Genomic DNA, 27,282 nt, shown 5'->3' with positions numbered 1-27,282 from the left:
GGGAAAACTGCTAGGGCGTTCAGGGCCTCAGAACTTGCACCTAACCTGCCTCCATAGTCCTGTAAGCTTTATGTGCACGTGACACTGAGAGGTGTGTGGCTACGGAGAGCACAGGAAGGCCAGCAGTGAACAGAGGTAATACGTGTCGCCAACAGCTCTGGAAAGCGAGGCCGTGGGTATGGCTCTGATCACCAGAACACCCGCAGTGCAGAGAGAAGGGACAGTGTCACTGTGCTGGATGAGCGAGGGATGGCCCCCTCAGGGGGACCTGAGCCCAGCCCCCAAACAGACTCCAACTGAGGCTGGTCAGGCGCGAGGTGGGGCGTCCCCGCAGGACAACAGCAAAGGTGAGGCCAAGGTCAGCGGGCAGGGGTGCTCGTGAAGCAGAAGGGCCACATAGGGGCCGAGGCCGGGTGGCAGGAGGCCTCGGGCAGGGGACCCCCTGGGGACCACGGGGAGCTGACAGTCATAAGGCGAGCAAGGCAGCAACCAGGCTGAGGGGGTGGCCGTGCCCAAGGAGCCTGGGGCGAGGTGACAGGCCGGGCAGTGACTGCTTCCCAGACGCACTGCTTTTACAAACCAGGGGAAAAATCAGGGGCCAACACAGGGCTTTTAAATAAAGAGCCACCACCTGTTACCTCCATCACTTCATAAAGGCCATATGAACAAACGACAGATAGTAAGGACCAACTTCAGGGTCACAGACAGTTCTTTAAAAGGAATAAAGTTTTGTGAACAGATTCTCCACATCACTATTTTGTTTTTTTTTTTCATTTCAGGGTGGATCGGCGATAACTTTTCCACAGATTGACACCTATGTCAAGAGAAATGAAAACCAGACGGATGGGAGACATTAAAATTGCCAGAGGGCCCTGGATAAGGAAGCGCGAGAAAATAAGTAGTCAAGGGCGACACTGAGCTGCTTTCAGAAACGACAGGTGAACCTCGACAGAAGTAGAAAACAACGCACCTGCAGACATCCAACTGTCCTCTGCAACGCTCTGACCCTAGATACCAAAAAGGCTTGCCCATCAAATACATGCCTCTGGACATATCTTCTGCTTCTGTGCAACTTTGTGGCTCTACTTAATGTTGCTTGGCACTGGTGGTGAACTAGCCCTGCCCGGCTTGTGTATTTGAGATGTAGTTTTCTTTTATTAGCCTTTTGAATTTACAATGCACGAGGCTCTAGGGAATTTGAATAGAACATCAGTTTCACGCTCTCCACCCCACCCCTCTGGTCTCAGCCTCACAGCTTCAGATTGGTGACACAGCACCTTGTTTTCGCTCCGACTGCCCCCTGTTCACAAAGGGCTCTTGCTGGCAAAGCCCAGCTCCCTTAGGCTCTTAATGACCTTCTGCTTGATCACTGATGGGAGGCCCTTATTTGATGTTTATCTATTTGTTTGTCTTTAGTTCTGTGCGCACTTCTGCCTAGACTTGCTGTTTTAGCCTTTGTGGAATATTTTTAAATCTCTTTTTAAGTTTCCTAAGCAGTGGGATTATCAGCGAATGCCCCAGAGTCACAGCTTCAGCCATTCTCAGTAGAAAATGCTGTGTTCCTCCTGACGTGAAGTTCTCTCTCCCCCTCCCTTACAGACATGAAAGACCCCAATTCTTCCTTTTCTCCTTTGTAATACCTCAGATATTTATCTCCCTATTCTTACGGCTGCCCGAGATTTAAAAACTCGTCTTTTTGCCTGTCCGCATATTCACGGATACCAGATTCATCCTCTGAAACACCATGATTCGAAGACTTTTCTGCTTGAACATCATCGTCAGTGGCTCCTCAACTGAGAGAAAAACTGCCTGACTCAGACTGTCGCCAACAGTCAATAGACTATTGATACTGCAAACGTATCCAAGCGGAAGCAATCTGCAGGCCCTGCAACTGCCTTTACAACTCGATGGAATGTCTGTTGACTTCAGTGTTTCCCCATAGAATGACCTCTCTCATCAAATGTGACCTTTTAAAATTACCCTCTGCTTTTTAGAAAAACCTGCGTAAATCAGAATAGGGCTGTAGAGAGGCAAGTAAACCAGAGAAGAGGAGCAAATGCCACCCTGGTGAGCTGGGGTTCCTTCCAGGGGTGGGATGTTTACACCCTGCGCCAACGGCAGGCTTGTAATTCAACCTGATGGGGGGCTGGTGGGTCTCAAAGATGAGACAGACGTATGTATTTATTCGCATAATGTTGGTGATGTTCCTCTTTCAAAGCCACCTTCCCTTCACCTATGGAAGCCTGGATGAGAGCCAGCCAACTGTGTGTTACCACTGACTCATTTCTCCAGTCAAAACTTGACCTGTTCTGAGAGAGCAAGACAGCAGGAAATGCTAGTGTAGAGGTCTTGGGACGGGGTAAATGTTCAACTGTGGTCCCGGCTGCGGCCTCCCCAGGGCCATCTCACAAGAAGCCTACTGGGAAAGCTGCTCAGCGGGGAGCACCCATCTGCTTTCTGGCTTGCAGTGGAGGGGTGACTGGCTCCCTTACCTGCCTTTCTCCCCTAGTTCCCGTTACCCAGAGGGAAGATCTTTGCTTCCAGCTACTGGAGTTTCCTAAGTTGAAATTTCCTTCCATAGTTTTAACCGCCAGTAAAACCCCCAACCTCCCCTCCACCTGGCTGTGTGTTATGGTTAAGCTTTTTTCACAATACTGATGTGTTACAAACGGTTGTGTGTCTTTGTGGTGAAGCAGAACAAGATCACCAGTCCGATCATAACAAACACGCATGCACACATCATTCCTCGGCCCTCATTCCTGACGGAGGACGCGCACGGACAGCAAAAACGGAACACACCCTGATTTAAGCTTCTCATGGTGGACCAACTGAGAATCCTAAGGGACGATTTGCAGCACTACTACAGAAAGAATTTACGTTCAAGTGTTCTAGGCATGAGTCTGAGGGTTCTGTATTGCGATAATTATCTCATAGACAAATCATAATTTCTTTGATTTCAGTGGCAACGTTGTAAGAAATCCTCCGAAATCAGGTTCTGGAATGAAAATGTAAAATGCTTCCATCTCTTAGGTAAGCAGAGCAATCAACCAACTCCTAAGTCACGGGTTCATCTGTACTTGGTTGACTGCTACATGCATATTATACCAAAAAATGATGGGGAAAGTGCAAAATAAGAAAGACAGCAGGAAGTATTATTTTAAATGACTTTTTGTATCCAGCGCTAGAAGGAGCTTGATGAGGAAGGGCGGGAATTGTACAGGGAGGGGGAGAGGTGGTCCGTGTCTACTTAAATTTCTTTGCTGCTGTCATGTCTCCTTCGCAGGTCCTGCTGATGGGACAAATTCAGACCAGAGCTTTGCCCCATAAAACCAAAAAGGACAATGTCTTCCATCAAGTCTTTACTGTCTTTCCAAACACCCCAGATAATGAGTTCAGAACAGCACAGAGCCCACCTTTCCTTCCTCATGTCTCTGATACGGCCCTTTTTATGAACCTCAAGCAATGGGACAGACGGTCACGGATGGGACATACTCTTCAGAGACCGAACTCAGGAAAAGTGACCCAATGATGACGCCCTGTTCTGAAATTCACAGGCCGCGAAGCAAAGGCTCTTCCCAGTTGGGACATTCCAGAACTAATTCCCCTTGGGGCTTGAGAGGTTCTCTGTTAGCCTCCATTAAGAGAAGGATCAAATGTAAGTCTTTTTTTAGAAAAGTGGCTTATTGAGTGAAGAAGGTTGACTTGAGCAGGACACATCTTATTTGTTGAGATTACCAGGTCTTGCGCAGGTCTTGAACTGCAGACTTGCGAGACAGCTGGTGTCAAGGGAAACGTGGGCTTCCAAGAATCTTGGAATAGTAAGGCAGAACTCTGTATGCCTTCATCCTCCTGGGTCAGCCCGCGAGGCCTGGAGGTGCTCAGAGGACAAACCCACCCTTCCTGTCTTCCTCTGCATTCTGGCCCTTGTTCCAACTAACCGGGGTGACCGAGTAGGTAGGGAAATGTCCAGGATTTGGAAAACTGAGGTGGATACCGAAGAACCGGAAGGAAAAACAATAGCAGCAGTGGACTGATTCAGAATCTAAGGTGAAACAATATTCAGACTAAAATGCGTATGCGCGAGCTTTGAAAGAAAACGAATACTATACAGGGCGCAAGGAGTAACGCAAAGCAGAGGAACGGCCAAACTTGGGCAGTTAAGGGGCTAAAGAGAGAAGAGAAAGGGGAAAAAAAACCCCCACAGAGGGTAATGTAATGTACAAAGGGAGCGCGGATTGGGAAGTTTCAAAACAATGAGTGGCCCGGCACCCAGGAGCAGAAAGTGGACCCTGGCGCATTAACACGGTGTTGTCTTTATTGTTAAGCCACAGAAAACTTCCGTCTGCGAATGCACATATTCTCACATTTTCCCCTCGTAACTGGGTCTACATCCCTTATCAGTGGGATTTCATTCATGCCCACGGTTTCAGTTCTTTCCGCGGCTGTCACGTCCCCTTCTCCAGAACCGGCTTCTCCTAACTTCTGACCAGCCATTTCTGACCACATGCCGGACGGTACTATGATAACCTCAAATTCTTTAATTCCAAGTTGTCTGTTTGCAGCTTGACTCTTCCCCGCATTTCCCTCCCCACTAGGCCACTGTGCTGGGAGGCTTTCTCCCTCCTGTCTTCCATCCTGATCATTCACCTACCTCCTGCCCTGTAATGTCTATGCCCAGCCCGGGTTCAGGCCTTCATTCTGCAAGCACAATTCCTGTCTCCTGACTCCCTCTCCACCCTGTTTTCAGCCTTCTGCTTTTCCGCATTAAAGCCACCCTTCTGTTGCCAGATTGACCAGGTTGCCTCCCTATCAAACCCCTTTATCAGAGCTCTGGTGACCCAGACGGAAGGGCCACCCCACACAGGCAATCCTTTAAAATGCCTAGTTTATATAACTCAATCTTGGGGTAAATCATTTGCTAATCACTGTGTAATGGAGGTTGCTGACGCGCAGATAGGAGAGGCTATCAGATCATCGATCTAATTTAGACAGTTACGTAATTCAAGGGGGACCCGCACTCTTCCGGAAGCTACATTTACTCACTCTTGAGCCATTATGGGGCAGTTTAGGCCATCGAGAACATGAATTTGCCAAGCGGAACACACTGAAGGGGTTAACGTAGCCTTGTACCTATCCATACACTGCAAATAATACTGAGAAAACCTGAGACATTTTATATTACGTACTGAGACTGAGAAAATCTGGCTAATCTGCTTTTATTTTTTCTAGGATTTTTTTCCCCCAATAATCTGAACAATATACAATTTTCCTGTTTCCTTCTCCTGCTCTGAAACCTGGACAGAGCTATTTATTTCTTAAAAGCAGGCTGCAGGAGAATCGCGTTAAGTCAAGTATTAATAAAAGTGCCGTCTCGGCAGTGATCAGGTTAATGTTTGAGATGTACAGCAGCCACAGTATTCAATTGCCTACACATTTTTTACTGATGTCCCTGGGAATACCCAATCTGGTTAAAAATTTAAAGCAAAATTATTAAACGATTAAACAAAATAGCAAAAATGGGAATCCACTGTAGCATTTTCCTATGATTTTAACTGATCTGCTGATAAAAATCTCTTAAAAATCATTCTTCACGTCCCATATGTTTTCTTCCATGAAGAGAGTAATAAAAAAAAAAAGGAAAACATAAAGAGGGGGAAGGAGGACCACTTTTAGATAGGTGTTTATGCAATGTGCTGCTTCATTTCTAATGCTGCTTCTGACAGAAATAACAAGGAAACGTGGTGTTGGCGGCGTTAGTGTTGGGTGTCAGGTGCCTGCCTATAGGAGGAAGGTCATTCTACACTTGCGTCCTGTGTCAGATGCCCCTGGGATTCTTCTAACATCACAGACTATCACAGTGACACACACAGAAGGGGAACCTAACAGGGCACAGACTTCAGGCTATTTGGACGTGATTCAGTGTCCACGGGACTGGACATATTTTCTTCCTCATTTGGAATCACGCTCATCAAGGTTTCTAAACTATCTGTGCTTTCTGTGCCCTGTTCTGAATCGGTGGTACAAGTGCTCTTTGCACGCACGTCTCTCCCCCTCTGAGGCCCCTCCTTCAGCGCTCCCCCAGAGCGTCAGGACTGATGTCAGCAAGAGCTGTGGGTCTGCCACAGGCGCAGAGTTAAGTTCATTATAAAGCAACGGTTCAGAAGCTCATTCTGAAATTGCTAAGCTGGAATGAGGGACAATAAAGCACCCAAATGAGAAGCTGGAGACCCATATATACCTACATAAACGTGTAAAAGCTGAAACTCATTTATTTGCTCTGTAAATCTGAATATGGCTCACGGAAGATCACAGAATCAGCTCCACAAATATACAGCCCCCAAAAATCAGAGTCCCAAGATAGAAAACTGCCACCAGCCTGGTGGTGTGGATGTACGCATCAGCCAAAATGCATAGGCTTTTTTTCATGTTGTCGTCTATAACCAGACAGAAGAGCCTCTAGATATGCCCACACGGTTGGTATTTCATGGGGGTAAGCAAGCAGAGAGAACTATGAAATGCCATTTACTATTGCATTACTTATTCTAGTGCCCAATTCAATACACTGGATTTGCTTTTGTGTGCATTCAGGTGTAAGAACACGGTTTGGATTTGGTTATGAACTTTTAAAAATAATACATTTTTAGCTGGTGAGATCTTTTTGGTCTCCCTGGAATTACTCTGGCTAAAGAATCGTATTGTGTGAGAATTGTTTTTAAATGGTATGAAGAACAGCATATGGAACAGGCCCTAATCCTAAGTGAAGGGGGAGGCCTTAGACAATGGCTTTGTACACCAGTAATGAGTAATTATTCAATTCACAGAACATATTAGCCTAATTCAGAGGTTACAGAGCTGAGTTATAATGATCTAACATGTCTACGGCTTTCCTATCACATCAAACAGTGGCATGTTTAATATTACTGGCCATTTCTCAAGGAATCATAATAAGGGGCATAATGATTACAAGTACCATGGAAGGGCACTGCTGCCAACGAGAAAGCGGTATCTCTGATCTTTGAAGCGAAGGCGCTTGTTGTCTGGAAACTATCTGTGCACCCTAAAAACGCACTCTGCCTATTTTATTGGTGACTGATAAGAATCTCAATTTGGGAATCAGGTTTTCTTTTCCTCCAATCATTCTTTCTGATACCAAGTCCAACAATATACTTTAACTGCATTTGCAGGGGACATAGTTTCTGTCTGCTCCTTTGCACCAGCCAACGTTTCAGAAGCAAGGGCTATCGATATGAAGTCATATTATTTTGTTAATTATTTTAATGATGAGATCAACTCAGGATGTCCTTATTTTATAAAGCAGAAGAAAGTGAGTAAACAGGCAACAGGGGGTACATTAAAAAAATCAGCAACAAAGAATGAGAAGTGTTGATACTTTCAGCAATTCACCATAGGCAGAGATTTGTCCAAATGGTCTCAGACAGCAAGTGAGCGTTTATGGGGTGCTCTGGCAATGGAGGCTTGGCAAGAGCCAGCTAAGTTTCTATCAGACATTCTCTATAAATAAATATTCACACTTCTGCATCTTTGGTTTCATTCAACACATAGCTACTGGGAGAGTTCTCTATGCTTTGCACCATTCCAGGAGTTGGGGGAGCCACAAAGATAATTAAATCGTTTGCATTTTATACAACACTTCCACATTTCATTCTGCACTCACAGCCGCATCACATCCTGTGACACCCTAATGGTCAACTTAAGTTTGTACTAAGAAAACAAGTAATAACACTAAGACAGGTAAGGGAAGCAATTTGAGCTCAGTCCTTTTAAAATTTCTTGGGTAGGAACCAGCACCTCTGTAGACAAATCAACTGATTCCAGGTCTTCCTCTACCTTTCCTTATTCTGTAAGGTTTTAACCTTGATCCTTTTAAAATATTAGGCTAGCTAGAAAGCTGGACACATACAAATGGGAATTTGGGCTGAAAAGTTTAATTTCTCTTTGCAAGGTATTTGTACAGGAAGATGAAGATAGAGCCTGTATCAGCGCCAGGGACCGGTGTCATCAGAGGTACAGAAAATGGGTGCTTTTCAGTTGGGAATGGTGGTTATTTTTCTCAATCTCCTTGTGGTTTTGGTAAAACACTGACCATGGTCAAATATCTCACATCCCTTCTTTAGGAAATTGCCAAGTACCCTTATAGGGTCTAACTTACATACGCAGTACTGCAGAACTATGAAAAGGAAGTGTTACAGAAACATGTTAGTGTTCTGGGAGTCTGCCGCTCACCAGTAACTGCAAACTCTGAGCAGGTCTGGCAGGGACTCGGGGTCCCTGCTGCCTCCACTGGGACCTTCACATGTCCAAGTCAGGATGTACTAAGTGGAGACTCTTGTTGTCAAGGCTCTGATGAGTAGAGACAGGGGTTGAGTCTATCCATCAACAGTTTCAAACTTATGCAGACAAAATGTGCTGCTCTGTCGGGACACAGTGCTTCTGAAGGTTGCCTGGCAATGATGCTCCCCTCTCTTCTTGTGCGCCTTTACTTTTGGATGTGTTTTGAAGTTTCAGACACTTAGAAGAGGTGGACCCTTGCTCTTTCACGGCCAAATTATAAGAATGTAGGAAAAGAAACACAAATACCATCTGTTATTCTGACATGATGATTCTGAATGACTCAGGTTAGGTGCTCTATTTTTCTGTCTCATGTTGTAATACACTGTTTTGAAAATGCGTAAATGTTTACTAACCATTTTTTAGCCATGTCTTTGCTGCAGAGCAAAGGAAAAACAGTACTTAAAAGTAGTATTTCTGTTAATTTTATTAGAAAAATTGTTATTCAACCATTGGTTTGTGAAACCAATGTATTCTTAAATTATAATATAAACAAAAAAATGTGTATATATATATATATATATATCATTATGTGGTTTATATTTGGTACACTATTTTAATAATGTTTTTTGTAATAGTTGCCTTTATGGTAGTTATCTAGATAGAAGACAGTAGGTATACTCTAAATATGATGTGTAATGAGCTTGTATTAGTGAAAATACAATGGTGATGCATTTAGATTCATCAAAAACTGGCATTCTTTAAAACAACGTTGCCCATTATTAGTCACAAGATTGGCTTGCCAACTTAACCTCTACCTTAGGAGATTAGCATGCTGATTCTTGTCTACAAAGTCTGAAATTCTTGGAGGGTGTTTGTTACTAGAGAAATGTGTTGTCTTTGTGCACCATAACTTTTAAAAAGGTACAAAGAACCCCAAATTTGTTTATAGCATCCCACATCAACTCCACCAGTGGGGGTTTCTCCAATTTTCCAAACTTGATCATAATTCATCTGTAGGTCATCAGTCAACCATTGCAACCGTTGCAAAAAGTTCACGTGTCAGATGAACTTCTGTGTGGCATCAGTTGCCAAGAGTGAATACAGACACATTCAAAAATGGCCTACAGAGCAGAGTTGGAGTCCCAGACTGTACTAAACACTTCTGTCTCTATTTTCCCCCCACTTTCAACTAAACTGAAACCCCACCAGCGCCACCATCATTTCCTGAAGATCTGGCGATCAGAGCGGCTCTCCTGCTCAGCCTCATCTGATGGCAGCTCTGTTCTTTTTTGCCTCTTTGGCAATCTACCCTGCTATCGCTTTGAAAATGGTGCAAAGGAAGTTCTTTCCATTAACTTCCAATTTATTCCTTTCCTATTGCGATCCTAAAATGAGCAAAAGGCATGTTAAGAACAGAATTTTAATGTAATTCAGCTGAAAAGGCTTGTTCCTCTGACAAAACTCAAACTGCTGGGTAACATTCATTTTATGAAAAGGGAGCCTATCAGAAAAGAAAAGCAATTCACAGGAGAACCAGGTTCTATGTAGAAGATCCATTCCAGAAGTTGTACGAAAAATATTTGTATATTGGATTATTTTTCTGCTGACTTGTATTATAATTTTAGAGGTGTATCCTACAGAAAACACTTTTCCTTCAGCACATTGCTGTAAAAACCACACTGAGGAGCTCAGTATTCATTTCAAGGACTATTTTGCATTTGTCAACATGCCATCTCTGTGCATCTGATTTCCCCCTATGGTGTGTGCAATGCTAGTGAAGTGAACAAGTAATCAAAAATGAGTTTACACGTGCATTCACTGCAAAGTACATATACCGTAAAATACACAACAGCTAATTCTCCGCTCATTCTGATCCTACAAAGACGTGACTGTATCCAACAGCACAGTCCTGTGGCCACTACTCCACATATTTAGTGAGGCTGGATAAGCCTCACTCTTTTTAATATGCTCTCAGACAGACCAACCACCCCTGATTTACATTTAGTGACTTTTTTATGAGTGCAATTTGGATTCCCCAGTAACTGATATAAAAAGTTAAGCCTTTTTCTTGGATAAGAACACCACTTGTAGCTGATATAATCAGCCAAGTTCACTGTAAATGTTTTTAAAAGATACTCTTCAGTGGAGGCACCCAGCAGTCAGCTTTATCCCATTGGCAAACGCAAACTCGAAGGGTTTATACCCAAACCCAAAGCTATAGTATGTTCCTCGAAAGTATGTATGAATGCTAATCTTTAAGCAGAGATAGATTTACCATAATGCAATGAAACAGAAAACTCAAGGTTTCTCATGTGCACGCTCTCTTCCAAGACTATGGGTCTAGTTTTGTCTTTTTTTTCAGAAAGCAGGATCCAAAAATTACAGAAGCTCCAGACACCCCCAACCCCCAAACCTTTATCCCACCTGCCCTTAATTATGCAGACTTGAACAGTCTCATTTGCTGTTCAAGAAATCAGATGCACAGAGATGGCATGTTGACAAATGCAAATTCATTTTAGACTATATAATTTACAGCACAGTATTTCATAACCAGAGCCGAATTTGGAATATACTTACTCAAAAAATGTCGTCCATCCAGTTTCATCACTTTTGGTGGCCAGAAGGCCACTATTGCCGTGGTACGTGAACAGCACTAACTCCAGCCCCTGGGCAGTCATGCTCTTCAAACAGCCGTTGGTTCCTATCGTCAGCCATATCACCTGGTTGTCGGGAGACACCACCCGCACCGGCATGCGGTTCGGGTCGCGCCTGATCCTGAGGGTATTGCCGTTGCTGTCGGTCACGGCGGTGATGTCATTGTCGTTGCTGTAGCTGAAATTGTACAGGTAATCGCCGGTGACGAGGCTCACGGTGTACTGGTGGGTGCCATTGACGTCGAAGATGTACAGCTCCTGGTCGGCGGGGGAGGCCACTTCGTAGAAGTTCATGGAGTTGAGCGACGGCTTGTTCCTGGACACGGCCCGGATGCGGATGTTGCCCAGGTCCGCGATGTACAGGGTGCCGTCCGGGGACGCGGCCAGGGACGAGGGGGCGCTCAGCCGCGCGTCCTTGGCGTAGCCGTCGCCGCTCTGGTAGCAGTCGCAGTTGGCGTCGTTCTTGCAGTCGCACTCCGAGGGCGTCCCCGCGACCAGGGAGATCTCCCCGTCGGTCGTGACCTGCCGTATTCGGTTGATTTTCTTCTCGTCGGTTTCGGTGACGTACAGGACGCCGCTGTAGGACACGGCGATGGCGGTGGCCGACTCCAGCGTCGTCTGCACGGCGTGCTTCCCTGCCGAGTACTCCACGCCCGGCACCTGGCAGTGCATGGGCCGCCCCGCGGCGATGCGCACCTGGCGGTTTTCAGTGATCTGCAGAACGACGTTGTTATCCAGGACGAAAATGGAGTTGTCCATGGGGTTAATGGCCAGGTCGGTAGGCCACTCCAGACGTACCTGCATCAAAGAGAAACGGTCTGGTTATTATAACAGTCAGTTACTGCGCTGCAGTCGATTTGCCAGAATGGCAAGTGAGACTGTTCAAGGAAATTATCCTTAATGTGATAAACTGTTTGAAAATTGTTTTCTGAATAGCTGCTGTAAAATAAACTTAAAAATTTGGAGTGGAGATGAGTAATGTTTTAGTTAAAAATGCAGCTCATTGAAAGATTTGCAAGTTATAGCCAGATAGCAAATGAACCTCTAAGCAGTGAGTTAATAGATATCAGTGAGGTATGAACCTGTACGTTTCTTTTAGCAGTAATAACCACCAAATGTCAGGGTTATGAATACATTAGTGTTCTATTGTGTTTTCAATCAGGCTAATAGTAAAGTTTCTAAGTCTAAATGTAAGTCTCCTGGGACTAATCACAGTGGATTCTCACTACTACTTAAGGAGCTCATGCAAGAGAAAGACTAGAGATTTAAGCTGTTTTGTTCTTTCCAGAATATCTGCATGTTGTTACTTTACCGGTATTTTGTCATAAATGCTTAGCATTTCTTGTGAAAATTGTTCTGTTATCTCATTGAATTCATCAATGCAGAACTGCAGAAGAAAATAACTTTTTATTAGCTCCTGACATACACTGAAATGGAACAGCTTTATCACGACTAGTGCCACACGTGATTATGCAGTTTAATATGGTACCATTGTGCTCTACTGCCATCGTAAATCAGGTCGCTTAGAAGACAGACAAAGCTTAATATCTTAACTACCTGGCTGATGTGCATGCTGGTGTCACAGGTTAAAGGTCTGGCTGAAGTCAGATCGTTAGAGCCCAGGAGAGTTGATATGATTCCATTTTGATCAACTTTTCTGATCATGGTTCCATCAACAAAGTAGATTAGTCCATTCTTATCAATTGCCATTCCTTTATCCAAGAGAAGGAAGTATTATTCGTTTTTCAGAAATGATTAACTTTGATGAAATTTTTAGGTCCATCATTAAACTCAATGTTTAACCCCAGTGATAACATGAACATTAGAAGGCAGGACTGTAGATTACAAACACATTAGGAAAAAACCCAACATAGGTGTTTACCAGACAAATAAATGCAAAATGTAATAAATATCCTAGATTTGTAAGAATCTTCACTTAGCATATGAATCCTATAGCTAGTACCTGTGTTCTAAATATAAAATTAGGATGTCTGTATAATGTTGTTGTCTATTAAATTACAGAAACAGGTCAAAATCTGTTATACTGAACTTAGAGTAACTGTATTCTAATGAAAAATGAGATCTAAGCCAAGGCTAGTGCATTGTTGACCCTGTTATAATGAAATTTGCTATTATGAATGATTCAGTACAACAAATGCTTTTTTCTAGTCCTTGTTCACATAATAGCACTAGCTATAATGGAAAAAACAAATAAATGAAGCCCCAAACCAAAAACACTGTAATGAATGGCATAATACACGAGCTAGGAGTCAGTCCTGACTGGTTTAAAAGCTAGAAACCTTTATCACACAGAATTTTAGCCCTTGTTACCTCCAGAAATTCCTCATAGCAAGCATTTTTTCCCATGGCATAAAAACAAAAGTTTAATAGCTCCAAACTGGGTGAGGGCTAATAGGGTTGCTTAGCGATAGTTCTTAAAGAGGCCTGGGGCTCATTCATGACAAAGAAATTCCAGGACAATGAATTTGGATACTTCCTTGAAGTTTAACAGGATGTGACCTGAATAATATAGAGTGGTTGCCTTATTCTTTAAAAAGATGAAAAAAATGGTATGATAGTAAAACATGCCAAGCAGCTAATATTTACAGTGAAATCAACTTAGGATTCTAGCAGCTTCATGCTAAAAATGGCTTTTAAAAAACCCCAGAAATGAAAGAGCTTCCCAGAACACAGTGGAGGGTAAAATGGGTAAAATGTGAGACTCAGCGTTAAACACAATCAGGCACTAACTGTATTTTCTACCTTTAAAAAAAAAACACAAAGCAATCGTGATATTGATAAACACCAGTACCTTTGGGACTCATGAGTGTTGCTTCCACAGCCTTCCCTCCGTCCCCACACCTGGCTTCATCAAATGGAAGGCACTGCTCCCCTGTGCCTGCAACCACGTCAGCGTTTTTAGTTAAGTCTTTGGCACCCGTGAGTGACTTTGGGCGATAAATTCTTCGGGTGTTGGTGTCAGAAACGTACAAATCTCCTGTGACTGGATCAGTTGCAAGGTAGTACCTATGTGCTGGGTTACTGCTGTAAAAAAGGATCATACATCGCATCATGAAAGAGTTACAGCACAGAGAAATTAAAAGCTAAAAATAAACATCATGAGAAACTGAAATACTAATTCCCGACAATTGGTAAAGGAAGCGCACATTTAATAAAAAAAAAAACATCATGAGAAACTGAAATACTAATTCCCGACCATTGGTAAAGGAAGCGCATGTTTAATAACGACTTAAAAGAATTGGTAGCAATTTCTGACATGACTGTTTTCTTCTTTGCTGTTTGTTGAGAATTTAACAACTTTTTAGAACAGCCACTTCCAAAATAATGACCCATAGAAGGCAATCTGCTTCTAGCCTAAAACAAAGAAGCAAGTTTCTCTTTTGGGTTCAATGCAACGCCATTAATGAATTGCTCTTGAGTGGTGGACATGAAGTATATTCCTGGGGATCAGAGCCTCTATCAAATTCTCCAGTGAAATACGACATACTAGGGATTTCACTCCAGCTCACCATAGGCAATTCTCTTATTTCTTCTTGCTACAAACACCAAATCAAAACAAATACCTGCCCCTGAAAAAATGCAGCATCGTCTGCCATTCAGTCGCTATATCATAATGCAGGAAGGTAATTGGATGAAGTTACGTAAATACGTGTAAATACGTGTGAAGGGGTGAGAAGTGAAATGAGGAATTCATGAAGAGATGCAAGTTGTTTGAGATAAAAATACTTCAGAACTTACTGGGTTATTCCAAAGGATCAGCTTGCCGTGCTCGGTGTTGTTATATCATTTTTCTAAACGATGCCTGCAATTTTAAATGCGGCAAGACATACTGTGTTCCTTAATGTGGTTGTGTATTACTTTGTAATGAAGTGAAAAGTTGCTATCAGTATTATATTCAGAGCAATTTAACAGGTTTTTTTTTCTATGAACACTCTGATATTGACAGAGCTGGCCTTCCAGTGTATACAGCTGGTGACAGCTGCAGCTCAGTCAAGCTGGGTCTGTTTTGAAGGACATGACACTGGAAAACCTCTTCTAGTTTTTCCTGTCTCCGTGATTACATCTTAATTATGAACAGTTATATCGTTGGCTATGAATGGACACACACATACGAGACTATAGGGCAGATTGCCTGGGGTGAATCCTGGCTTCAGATCTCACTATTTGTGTCTCAGATTCCCTACCTGCAAAGATGACAGAAAAACATATTTCATAGGCTGCTGAAAGGATTACATGAATGCATATAAAACCCTTAGAATAGTGCCTAGAACAACATATGCAAAAAACATGAGCTATTCTTAGTATTTGTTTCCTGTCTTCTCTTACACTATACTATGTCTTTGTAACTTATGCCTTGTAACTAACTCTGTACAGTGTAGGAGCGCAATAATTATTGTTAGCTAACTAAAGTATGACTTGCTTTCTGAAAATGTTAAAAAGGAAACAATAATTACCTAAACCTGGATAGGTTCACATTTGTTTCCTTAGTCTTTCCGTCCTACTATAGCACCCTAAACTATTCAAACAATGCAGATCCTTCTTTAAACATCCACACTGAACTGTTTCTAGTGTAATGATGATAAAGGCAAATGAATAATTCAATCCAATGAAAATTTAGTTGGACTCAAGTATTCATGGGAGACACCTTTGTACAGCTGCAAGATCACCGGTAAGAAAAGAGGGTCAAAAGTCTCTCTTCTTTTTATGTAGGAGGGCAGAGAGGTACCATATGCACGAGAGCGTGCCAGGGTCTTCCTGCTTCTCAGTGTTGAAGCACTATAACCATTCTTCTGAATTTTCAAAGCCAGATGACTTGGTCTTCAAGCACACATGATTTGGCTCATGGACAAAAATCTTTGTTTGGGGACTGTGAGAATATTCGACACATTTTCAGATGGAGGGTGATGTACAGAACCACTCATTTAAATTATTCCTTTAACAGAAGCTTGAAATAGACTTAATTATGAAATCACCTTCTTTACAGATCTCTTCTAAGATGTCTGTGGAAAAGGCTACTTGTAAAAGAAATCCTTTAAGAGCAGCTTTTAAAAGATGGTTTTTTAAAATAATGAATAGTAATTCGATTTTTCTATCTAAAGAGGTGTAAAAACAAACCAAAACATGGATTATGATCCCCCTTTCCACTCACCCCCTTACACATTTAATCTGTACAGATCTGTACACACGAAGAGTAAAGGGATTCTCCCCAACCTCACCCTCTTATCGCTGACAGTCCATGAGGAAAAGATATATTCTAAAATGGGTATCTATTTATAGACAAAGACATATTTTTGCACAATAGCCATTATGCTGTTCTGCACTTCGCTTTTTTTCATTTAATGATATAAAAGGAAGAATCTAATACCGAGCAGTTCCAACTATATAAATTATGGCTTTACGATAAAGGAGAGTAAGACCTTTAGGAACCTTAGAAAAATACTATAAAAAGTAACGTATCCTTTTTCACAATGTCCCACATTTTGAGGAAAATAAAACAACAGATTTTTTTAGGTGGCTGCTCGAGCAGTAATTCCAGTATTTAGCTACAGGACATGAGTTTTCTTGGTGCAGAAATAATGGACATTCAAGTCATAAGCTTTGCCTTTACTGGCATCAGTTCTATGCTAGTGGAATAGTCCTAAGAGAATGTCCAAAGTGGTGCTTACATTTGCGATTTCCTGTCCTGAAGCATCTCCTTCCTTCAAGACGCAAACATTTCTAAATCAAGCACCATATGTCAACGGCTTTAAAAATGCCTGCCAAGTGAAAGCTCCACTTTTGCACAAAACTCTATTGTCCAGAAGAACAAATGTGGAGGAGGAGGATGTGGCCCTGGAGAAGAGAATTTGCCTCTGGAAATACTCCCCACAGAACGGTAGGAAATGCGAACTGGATACATCCCCTGCAGTGCAACCTGCTGTGGCAAATGAGAGCCGGCTCTTAGAGCCCAGCCCTCCTCCGGGGACGCAGGGATCAGTACCGAGGCTCTCAAGCGGGAAGGAAAAGTGAGTTTGGACATTTTCGGGTGACAGCCTGGTGGCCGAGAAGCTCAAGGACACCTAGTTTAAGCAGAGTTTTCTGACAGGGAGAGCTCGTTCTTGCACTCCGACTTCCCGTAGCACCAAAGCACTAGGGAGGCCAGTGTGTTGGTACAAAAGAGTGGGGAGTTCTTAGATCAGTCATATAACATCGCGTGTGAAAATGTGGGGCTACGATGGCAGGATGCGGCAGGCTGCTGGCGGCTAGAGCACACGGAGGGACAAACGCATGGTTTCGGGGAGTTTCTGCTCAGCAGAAGGAATAAAATGGGCTTCTTGTGAGATTGATTGAGACTTCCGTTTCGGAAAGGTGAAAATAACATTAAGATTCTGACTAATAAGAGCAAAATCGAAGCAACTGAGAGCAAGAAACTTGAGTAGAGTGCGTTTGGATTCTGAACTCATCCTGCATGGCCTGGATCCCCACAGTCATGGAGCCAACTTCTGTGCGTTCTTATTCAATTATACCCTAATCCAGGGGTGAATACAGACCTGATTTGCTCATGTATTTTGCAATAATTCAACTATCCTAGACTACAGAAACATTTGCAAAGAGCCAGTTATGGAACAAATATTAGTAGTCCTTTGATCTTTTTAGTTGGAAAGTGTACATAACCCTGAGAACACAGAGCCTTTGAAGAAATATAAATTATATGTATGTATAAAGGCCTATTGTCTGGCTACCAAAAGAGTGTTTGGATTATTGCAAGCCAGGCTTGGGATGTGATATTTCTGTTTCTGCTTGAGTTTTAAATATTAGGTCAACAAGGAATGCTCAATTAAGTCTTTAAAATTTCATATCTGAACTTGAATTGATTCATTTTCACAGACCTGTGATTGACACCTTTTTTGATCTTTTAATTGGTAATATGAAATTCACTATAAGTTGATTTTAGTCCTACATGTTTAAATGCCCCTTGGCTAGTATAAGTTTATTAATTTAAGATCCTTTATTTTGGTATTTTAAAGAACTGGAGCAAAGTTGAGCTAAAATTCACTTCCTACAGAAGGGGTTTGTTAGCAAACTAATACTAGAAACATAGGGGGAAATGCTAAGTGTATCTAAGAGAAACTTATTTTTTAAGCATTTCAGAAGCTTCTGTTTATGTAAAAAAAATTATGCTGATTGAGTAGCATTTATGTCTATTCATTAAAGTATAACTAGGGACTTTTATTTGAAATAATACACTGGCAGTACTTATTAAATATGGCATGACAGAATACTCTTATAAAATAATAAGATCATGTTTTTATATTTATCTTGTTACTCAATACAGTTATTATTTCCCCCATTGGTCCAATTAGCAAGACTGCTGATAGTACACGAAACCTAGTACAAAGATCAGAAGTGTGTATTTTTATATTTTACTTAATCACTAACAACTGACCGCACTGTACATTTTTATAGACTGGGGCACAGTTTTTCAATTTCTTTTTCTTCCTAACACCTGTTTCTAAACCTTTCATGACATTTACACTAGCCAGGAAAGTGGGTATAAGGAGAAAGCCATCCAGGATCCTATTAGCCAATAAAAGGAAGACAAGGAAAGCAGGAAGAAGCATCTGCAAAGAATTAAACATTTTTACGCTAAGTGAGGAAGTGCCAGGGAGCTGAAATACCTTGCTGCTTTTGCTAAGTCAGCTCTGATTAGCTAGTTTTTTGTCAGTGGTTGGTCATCTGGGTGAACGACCTAGGTTCTAAAAACGTGGGCATTTTCTACATCTTCCTCTTGTTTGTCACCCCCACACAGTGAGTCTACTCTCTTGACTGCCTTTCTTGCATTGGTTGATTCCCTTCAATGTGAGCCACCCATTCGGGGGTATCTAACACCTCATGATTTTGTGCAACAGGTTTCTAACAGTTCATGTCATCCTGAATGTTGGCACCAGCTTAATCTTTGCAAAAGGCCACTTTCAGTGGGCGGCTGTCTGTCTTGTGCAAGGTCAGAAAATGGTTCCCCACTCTCTCTGCTATCCTGGAGTAGAAGCGACATTTCCTTGGACACTCAGGCTGTACCGTCTGTGCCCAACCTGACTTTCCGCCCGTGTCTCTGCTTATTACCAGCAGAGATCCCTGCTCCATTCAGGGGGAATGGATTCCTCTTGGAACATGTCTTACTCGTCTCCCGTTACCCGCAGACCCCAGTAACTTTCTTCACCTGTATTCTTTCTGCATGATTGTTCTCCTTTCTTCTTGTTCTGTTTAAGCAGACTCCATTTTAGATCTGGGTCAACTATCAACCTTACCACACTCCCATCTCCCAGAAATCTCTTCTCCATAGTATAAAGCATGGGTATGATGAAGTGTCGAAGAATGACACTGATAATACGAGGTAGTCTGTTACACATGTATCTTGTTTCCCCAGATAGATGGTGAGTTCTGAGAGCGTGGATTTTGCCTTACACAATTACTTGTCCAAGTGCCTAGCATATGCTAAGTGATTAGTTATCACTGCCTGCACAGGGATAGATGTCAAAAAAAACCTCAAACAGCCTATTATATATGCATGGTGCCTGAAGGAAATGCAGGAGCCCAAATTCAGCCAGGATCACACACAGAAGAGAAAGGCTGTGGACGGTCACAAGTGGGGCTGAGGCGAGTATCGCTGAGTCCGTGCACGGTGAGTTCACATGGCAAAGTACAGTTAGTCGTGTATCTCTGGCTTCATTGACAAGTCTTTCCCAGAGAAAGAGGTTACAGCTCTAAGTAATCTGTCAAATGACTGGGAAACAAACCTAGCTTTCTGCATAGCCAGGGAATCACCCTGTAGAAACCTGGCTGTTTGGACACATAAAAACTGCCTGTGAGAGGATGTGCAAAGAACACACTTTTTAGAGTGGGTCAAATCCCTGCTCCCCGTTTCTTAGTTATGTTTTCCTGGGGAAGATAAGGAGCCTTCCTGGGTCTCAGTGACCCCAGGTCCCTGGAGGACCCTTGTGTGGATCTACAGTAACACGCACGAAATACCTGGCAGCGGGTCTGGCGTGGCAGAGCCCTCCCCGTGAACGGGTGCCTGCTCTAATAGCCTGTTCTGTGCAGCCTCCAGCACTTTCACTGTAGCTGGTCTACAAATCTGTCTTTCCTTTGTTGTACACAGTTACCAGGAAGGCAAGGCCAGAAAAAGGCTGATATTCTGATGCAGTTTCTAAAAGCAGAGGTCTGCATGCTCAGTAGTTGGCAGAAAATTAGTGTTCATCCTAGCATGGGGCTGAGCTGCTAGCTGGCAGTACAAAGTCAATAGGGATCTCAGGAAAGGGTCATGGGACCACATCTGGTCATACTGATCTGTAACAGGGACATATCTTCCAGGAGAACTCGGGTTTGTGTCTCCGAGGTGTCAGTCCTGATGTGCAGCTTAAGTAGGTTACACTGAGTTGTTCATCTCAGGACCTCATGTACGCTATTGCTAATTTTCCATCTGATGTCATTTCATTTTTTTAACGACCAAACGACATCTAGCATGTCCAATATGTCTTGCTTTTTGTTAATTTTACTTTGCAACACATTGTTTTTCCCCCTTTCTTGCTGTCTGAAGAAAATTTTTCAGTCAAATGTACCCATCTACAAGCTGTCATTGTACCTTGTCCAGCTAAGGGTACGTAGCAAATATAATCTGGAAAACTTCTGAGCCTATGTATTTGCTTCAAGTATATTCATCTTTAGCTTTGAAGAAATCTTTTTCCTCCATAATACTGTCAATGAGAACATTATTTCTTAAAACTCAAATCTTGTAACTCTCTTGACTTAGGAAAACATAAACTTAGAGCAGTGATGAATTTACCAAGTAGTTAATAACGTTCAAGCTTTAGGGGCCTCACTTTTTCTTTCCAAGTTCAGCGAGGACAACGTGGCCACATGACCTTATGTTTATAAAAACTTGCCAAAGTAAAATATTTTCAGAGAACTGCGAATTGAATAAGCTTTGGGCACAATACACCATGATCTGCCCTGGGTGTTATTCAGACTCAACTCTCCTTTAACCCTTTTATTGTGCCTCAAATTTTTTACTGTTCAATATGGCTTGGATCATGAGAGTCAGTGTGCAAAGTATGGAAATATTTTTTGTTATGCAGTGATGTTCATTATAATAATTTTTGTGTGACAAAATGTATTTTATTAACCCACTTGAAACTACTTTTCAGGTTATATTGCATAATACTATTTGCAATATGTTGCAGAACAATAGCCCACGTAAGGAGTTTTAATTTCTTAGATGTTCTGTAATACTGAGTTTTCTCTCTCATGATGAAATTTTCTTAGAAAACAATGTCAGAGAGTAACACTGAAATGTAAAAAGGACATTTGAAATACAGAATAACCTTTAAGCAGCAGGCTTACCTATGTCTAAAATCTTTATTTCTTGGTGGAAGCAGATAAAAAAAGTAGAAAAAAAAGCACAGTTAGAAAAGGGTTTGTAAGACATAATGAGTTGAATACTGAGGTTTGAATTATTTGTATGGAAAAATGCCAACTTATGCAGAAATAATACTGGAAATGAATTTGGTAGGCCAAAGTCTATCAAATAATTTACAGAATAGGATGATTTTGATCATCAACACTTAAACAAACAAAGCAAAGACAATTTGTTACTTAAACTATTGGGATTATGGCCAATGAATTACTTCCACTTTAATATCCAATATTCTAGTTAAAAGTTACAGCTTAATTCATTTATTATTATGTCTAATACTGTAGGAAAACATTTTATGCCTTAATTTCAATGAATATGAAATAAAAGAGTAACAACGTACATCAATGGGTCATTCTAAAGACACCTACAGGGATTTAAAAATTGTAGCTCTATCCTATTGAAGCACAGAAAATTCACCGGAATCAGTGAGACATCTTTATGTCTGAGGTGACTATACTCTTTTATACATTTATGGCACAATATTCATCTGCTATACTTTCCTTAACGTCAACCACACATTTAACTTCTTTCTAGGGAGAAATCTAAACACAGGGAAGGTATAGTTAACAAATAAATTAGTATATGACATTCAGCTTTTTAAAAACAAAATAAAGGCAGCTGACTTTAGCTTTGATTAAAATCTCAAATGAAGGAAAGACATACCTTAGTTCTAAAACACTTGTTACATTCCCAGAAGGGAATATCCGCCGGACATAGTTGAAATCCCCTACGTACAGACTGCCATCAATCCCACAAGCTAACGCAACTGGGGCCAACAGTTTATTACCATCAGCTTGACCATTGCAACTTGGACACGAGATGCTGCGCCTTCGTCCATTGCCCATGACGCTACTGACGACCGGAGGCTGCTGGGAGATGAACTGGTTTTCCCCATTTCCCTTGTATAGTATACCTAGAAGAAATACACGGCATTTTCCTTATGATAAAAAGTAAACATGTTTATTAGAGATCGAACTATACTTCAGTGCCTATGAGATTTAGACCAGGAGAACTTTCACCTAGCGTTCTATTAGAGACAACTCTATTCAATTATCTAGTGTGAAATATTATGACAAAATAAATAGGATATATATATAAAAATGCCATGTTATGGGTTTAAAGAATGTCTGGTGAAAAACAAAGGCCTAACAAGAAAAATTAAAAACTCAAATTCTCAACATCAGTGACTCTCAAATGTGGCCACATATTGAGCACTGGCTGGGGAGTTATACAAAACACAGAAGCTTGGATCTCACCCCAGAGATTGTGAATTAATTGGCTGGGGGGGCAGCCCTGGCATTGAGATTTTTAAAAAACTCTCCAGGTGATGCTCATGTTCAACCAAGTTTGAGAACCATGCTCTCCATAATGTTCTTTAGGGAATAACAAGTTTGCCTAACTGTTAAATGATGTGGAAAATCCATAGTAATCCAATGGATAAAAATACACCTCGTAAATATGAATTTCTTCCTTGTCATTGACTTTTAAAAAATTAAAAATACTTTATGGAAAACAAGTTAGAAAATATATGTCAGACCTCTAATATACTGCTATACCGTCAAAGAATATTCATCTTGTTTATACTCCTCTGGTAGAAGGACGCACATACATGCAGTTATTCAAAATTTCAAATATAACCAAACTGCTGTGGAAGGGCACTCTATCATTTAAAACGAATCCTGCTTTAAGGCAAGAAAGTGCCAATAATTTTAAGAAGACAAAATGCCAGTCGGCTCCATTGTGATCTTCAATAAATATTTGAGAGAAGCTTCCAAATGAATATTACATATTTTCAAAGTTAGAACCTAGGTTTGAGTTGAAACTCTAATTTCATTCATTTACCATTATTTTCTATAGATCAATGGTTGCATTTTGGTCTGATGTACAATGCCTGGTCAGCTGCTATTGTTCCAAACATATTTCATGATGCTTGTCATGATGCATGGGTTATCATCTGTATAAACCACCTGCTGCTTTGAGTTTAGAGCTGCACATGTTATATTTACTGAATGTGCTATGTTTCAGAACAGTTCTTCAAAACAATGCTTACTCTCTTTAGCACATAACTGTTAAAAGAATCAATCCCACGAAAGCACAAACAGGAAACTTGGGAAAGTGTTTTTTTACCTCCCACTTAGGGATCATTTTAAAGTGAAGAAGAGATCAGAATAATTATGTTCCCCTTATAGTTCAGCACATAATAGGTAGAATCTATTATTACTTTTTTAATACTTTGCTATTCGGGTGATGTAATAAGCAAAGCCAATTTACATGAAGAAATCAGGAAAGATAAAACAGGTTTATTCACATTTAAGGAAAAATAATCTCAGTAGGGCTGGATCACAAAACAGATGAAATGCATTTTGCCTTGAATATTCAAGGACTACCTTAATGATAGCTAAGATCTTTCTGTGATTATGTTATTTAACAATTATGGCACTATAATTTCCTAGAAGAGCCAGTTCTGTGGTTTTCATTGGAAGAATCTACAGGTCAGCCCACTGCTCTACTGAGCCTGATTTATTCAGTCACTACTTCAAACGTTTGGTTCTTCGTGATTCTCCTCGATGACGACAGACTAGAAAGATGAACATTAGAATATTTACTTCCGTATTCCTGAGTGCCTGCACAAACGCGTCACTGTCTACGTTTCTGCGTTCTCTTCCTCCTTCATATATTTTCATAGCTCATCCGCCTTGTCATGATTACAAATCACTTTGCTTATTCAATTAGTCACATGTCACTTTGAAAAGCCCCTGCTTGTCACACTGTTCTTGGATCAAATTTGAAATCACTATCGGTTCACTCCGTGAATCAGGGTTACCTCACATTTTAAAATCACATATATTCTATAATTGATAACATATTTTCGGAAGGACAGAATGTTGGGCAGTCCAGGTGTTACATCTGACCTGGTATTTTAATAAAAGCCAACTATATATTTTTCTAGTAGAGTGTGTGTGAGTATATGTATTCTTAATACATATATTTCAAGTTTCTTAATCCACCTGAATACTGTGCTAATGTTGGGTATCACGACCCGGTCGGATTATAGAGGCACGGGCTTTCCTGGAGCTCCTGGCTTATAGTCTGGCTATGGGTTCATGAACTCTTGGGTGAAATTCTGGAGCTAATTGTGTGTTTTTTTTTTTTTTTTTTAATTTTACCCCATATCCTCATAATGACTAAAATGCATCTAGAGAAGTTCCCCCCACTTTTGTGTTTATAAGATCTTCTGAGGGAATGCAGCAGTGTGTTCCACCATGTAAATGTACTTTTAAATAATAAAAACAAGAGCAGCTCTGAGCTCAGTTGACACATGGTTTTGCACGGTGAAAGACCACGCTGCTAGGCCTTGCGTTACCCACAGAACAGACTGAAATCAGCGCTGCGTCAGACGCCACTGGAGGCTGGAGCTAAGGCCCAGTTTCCACAGTGCGTGCTGCCCGTGGCACCAGTGGTCAGCTCTGCCCCTGGACACCGGCGGAACGTCAGCCTGCCCTCCAGACACAGCTGCAAAGGGGGCAGAGCTCGCCACGCTGCACGGTAAGGTCGGTCAGCGGCTTTCTCTGTTTTTGTGTTCTCTTCCTCCTGGTTTGCTCAGGACTGTTCCCTTCTAGACGTCAGGCATCAGCATGTACGTGCTCTGGTGCCGGCGTGGCGACTACGTCAGAGTCAGTATATTTGAGAGTATAAAGTGTACCCTCTCAGACTCCAACAATAAAATAATTTTTAAAAAAATTACACATATCACACAACATTAATCTGAACAAGTGACCGCTAATAATAAATGTTTGGTTGTACTGCGTACTCAAGTCAACATTCTACACTTTCCAGAAACCTTTGCAAAATCAAAAGCTAGGTTATTTGTTAAGACTGTGAAATCTCCTTCTCTGGGTATTTATAAAGAGAGAGAGAGCATGGCTAGCTTCACACGGTTTAGGACGGGAGGCTAGTGTATGTTACCTTAGGGTTCTGCTTTTCTAGCCAAGTGTCTGTAAATTACCTGAGAGGTAGCCAGCGTGTGCACAAAAATGTTAAAAACACAGCGAAGACAACAGAATCTGCTTAACATACACAATATTCTTTATGAGACTCAGCTGGTCAAATTTGACAAGCAATTTATCTCCTTTGGTTTGTGATACCTGAAATATGCTGAAATAGATGATATCTGAAATATATCCACCTATCATATAAGGTCTACTACAAATAATGCTCTCGATTCTTGCCTTTTCCTCAAATTATTCAATTTTTCTTACTATTTGCAGTCAAGTAACAGTAAATGTAACCAAATTTGAGTGGGAGAAGATTTTTTTTCTCAAATACGGTCCAAGAAGAATGGAAAAAAAAAAATCCAGACCCTCAGAATAGACTAACTACTTAAAGATTAAGATCTGTTAGAAGTACTTTGGACAAAATCCCAGATTCCAAAAGGTATATGCACCCCTATGTTTACTGCCCCATTATTTACAATAGCCAATATATATGGAAGCAACCAAAGTGCCCATCAATAGATGAATGGACAAAGAAGAAGTGGTACATATACACAATGGAATATTACTCAGGCATAACAAAGAAAGAAATCTTGCCATTTGCAACAGCATAGATGGACCTAGAGGGTATTATGCTCAGTGAAATAAGTTAGGCAGAGAAAGACAAATACCATATGATTTCACTTATATGTGGAATCTAAAACCAAAACAACAAAATAGCAGTAGATTCACAGACACTGGGAAGTGACTGGTGGTTACCATGAGGGTGGGGAGGGTGAGGGAGATGAAGGGGCACAAAAATTCCCAATCATAATGTACATTGCTCACAGGGATGGTAGCACAGCATGGAGAATAAAGCCAATGGTTCTGTAACATCTCTCTAAATTGATAGATAGTAACTGTACTAGTGGGGGTGAGGATTTAACAATGTGGGTAACTGGTGAACCACTATGCTGTACACTTGAACCAATGTAAGATTGTTTATCAATGATAATTCAATAAAAAATGTATTGAACATGAAACATGAAGATGAACAGGAGAATTTCTAAATATTAAAAAAAAATTTTTTAAAGGTATGTCCTATATTTCAAATGTATTGCCAGGACTAATGGAATTTGTTCATCCTTTATGGGCTAACTGCCAGTTTTTTAAGCTTTGAGAAATGAATTTTTGTATTATCCAGGAAAGGTGCCTCCCTCTATCACAAGGTGGTTTTGAAGTTCAACTGAGATTACATTTTTGAAAATACAGTATAGCCATCACAGTATTATAAAAAAAAGAAGAAAAATATTTTGGTAAAGTCACATGGACTTTTTTTTTTTTTTTTTACTTAAAAAAAAATAAATAAAACCCTCCCTCCATTTTTGGCAAACCTCCCCAAAGCACTTCAGATCAACTCTTCGACCTGCTGTAGAATTGGACACTCCGAGATGGGGAAAGACTATCACACAGAGTCCTTTCCATGCAGCACCAAAATCGCTTAGTTACATTCTCATGGGAAGACTATTTTGGTGATGAATATAGGAACATTTTGAAGTTCATGAGTAGAATATTATGTAGTTCCCACTTCAGGCTTTTATAGTCTTTAACATTATAACTTTGTTTTTTTCTGCTAGTTCTAATCCTATAGCGTGCATAGGCTATAATGTTGCTGTGATCAAAGCGACCTGAAGTTAAGCAACAGTGACTATCTATAAACAAGAGCTTACCATTCTGGACATCTAACACATGGTGTTTGTCTAATGTCCAGCCACCCATGTTCGAAGCATCTAATTCGTAGCCCTGCAAAATGGCAGTCCTCTTTTCCCACAGCGTCAGGTCCAAACATGACTCATATTCATATCCAACTGATACTGGAATCAAAACAAACCAC

At 41.2% G+C, this 27,282-nt stretch overlaps 1 protein-coding gene across 10 annotated transcripts in view; it reads right to left on the bottom strand.

Moving 5' to 3' along the window:
* TENM3 (teneurin transmembrane protein 3) overlaps positions 1-27,282 on the bottom strand; it is a 1,816,466-nt gene that overhangs the window by 24,684 nt on the left and 1,764,500 nt on the right. For 7 of the 10 annotated variants that reach the window (XM_036894289.2, XM_036894291.2, XM_057505072.1 and 4 more), the window contains 6 exons: positions 27,119-27,262; positions 22,081-22,330; positions 21,345-21,365; positions 13,759-13,991; positions 12,504-12,658; positions 10,870-11,744 (listed from right to left, as the gene is read on the bottom strand). In XM_036894289.2, coding sequence (XP_036750184.1) covers positions 10,870-11,744; positions 12,504-12,658; positions 13,759-13,991; positions 21,345-21,365; positions 22,081-22,330; positions 27,119-27,262 — 1,678 coding nt within the window. The remainder of the gene's footprint in view (positions 1-10,869; positions 11,745-12,503; positions 12,659-13,758; positions 13,992-21,344; positions 21,366-22,080; positions 22,331-27,118; positions 27,263-27,282) is intronic. The other 3 variants (XM_057505071.1, XM_036894294.2, XM_057505074.1) reach the window with 1 other exon arrangement.

Source organism: Manis pentadactyla, chromosome 7 (assembly GCF_030020395.1).
Source record: "Manis pentadactyla isolate mManPen7 chromosome 7, mManPen7.hap1, whole genome shotgun sequence".
In the NCBI taxonomy this organism is placed as follows: domain Eukaryota; kingdom Metazoa; phylum Chordata; class Mammalia; order Pholidota; family Manidae; genus Manis; species Manis pentadactyla.
This window is presented reverse-complemented; position numbering and strand designations above follow the sequence as displayed.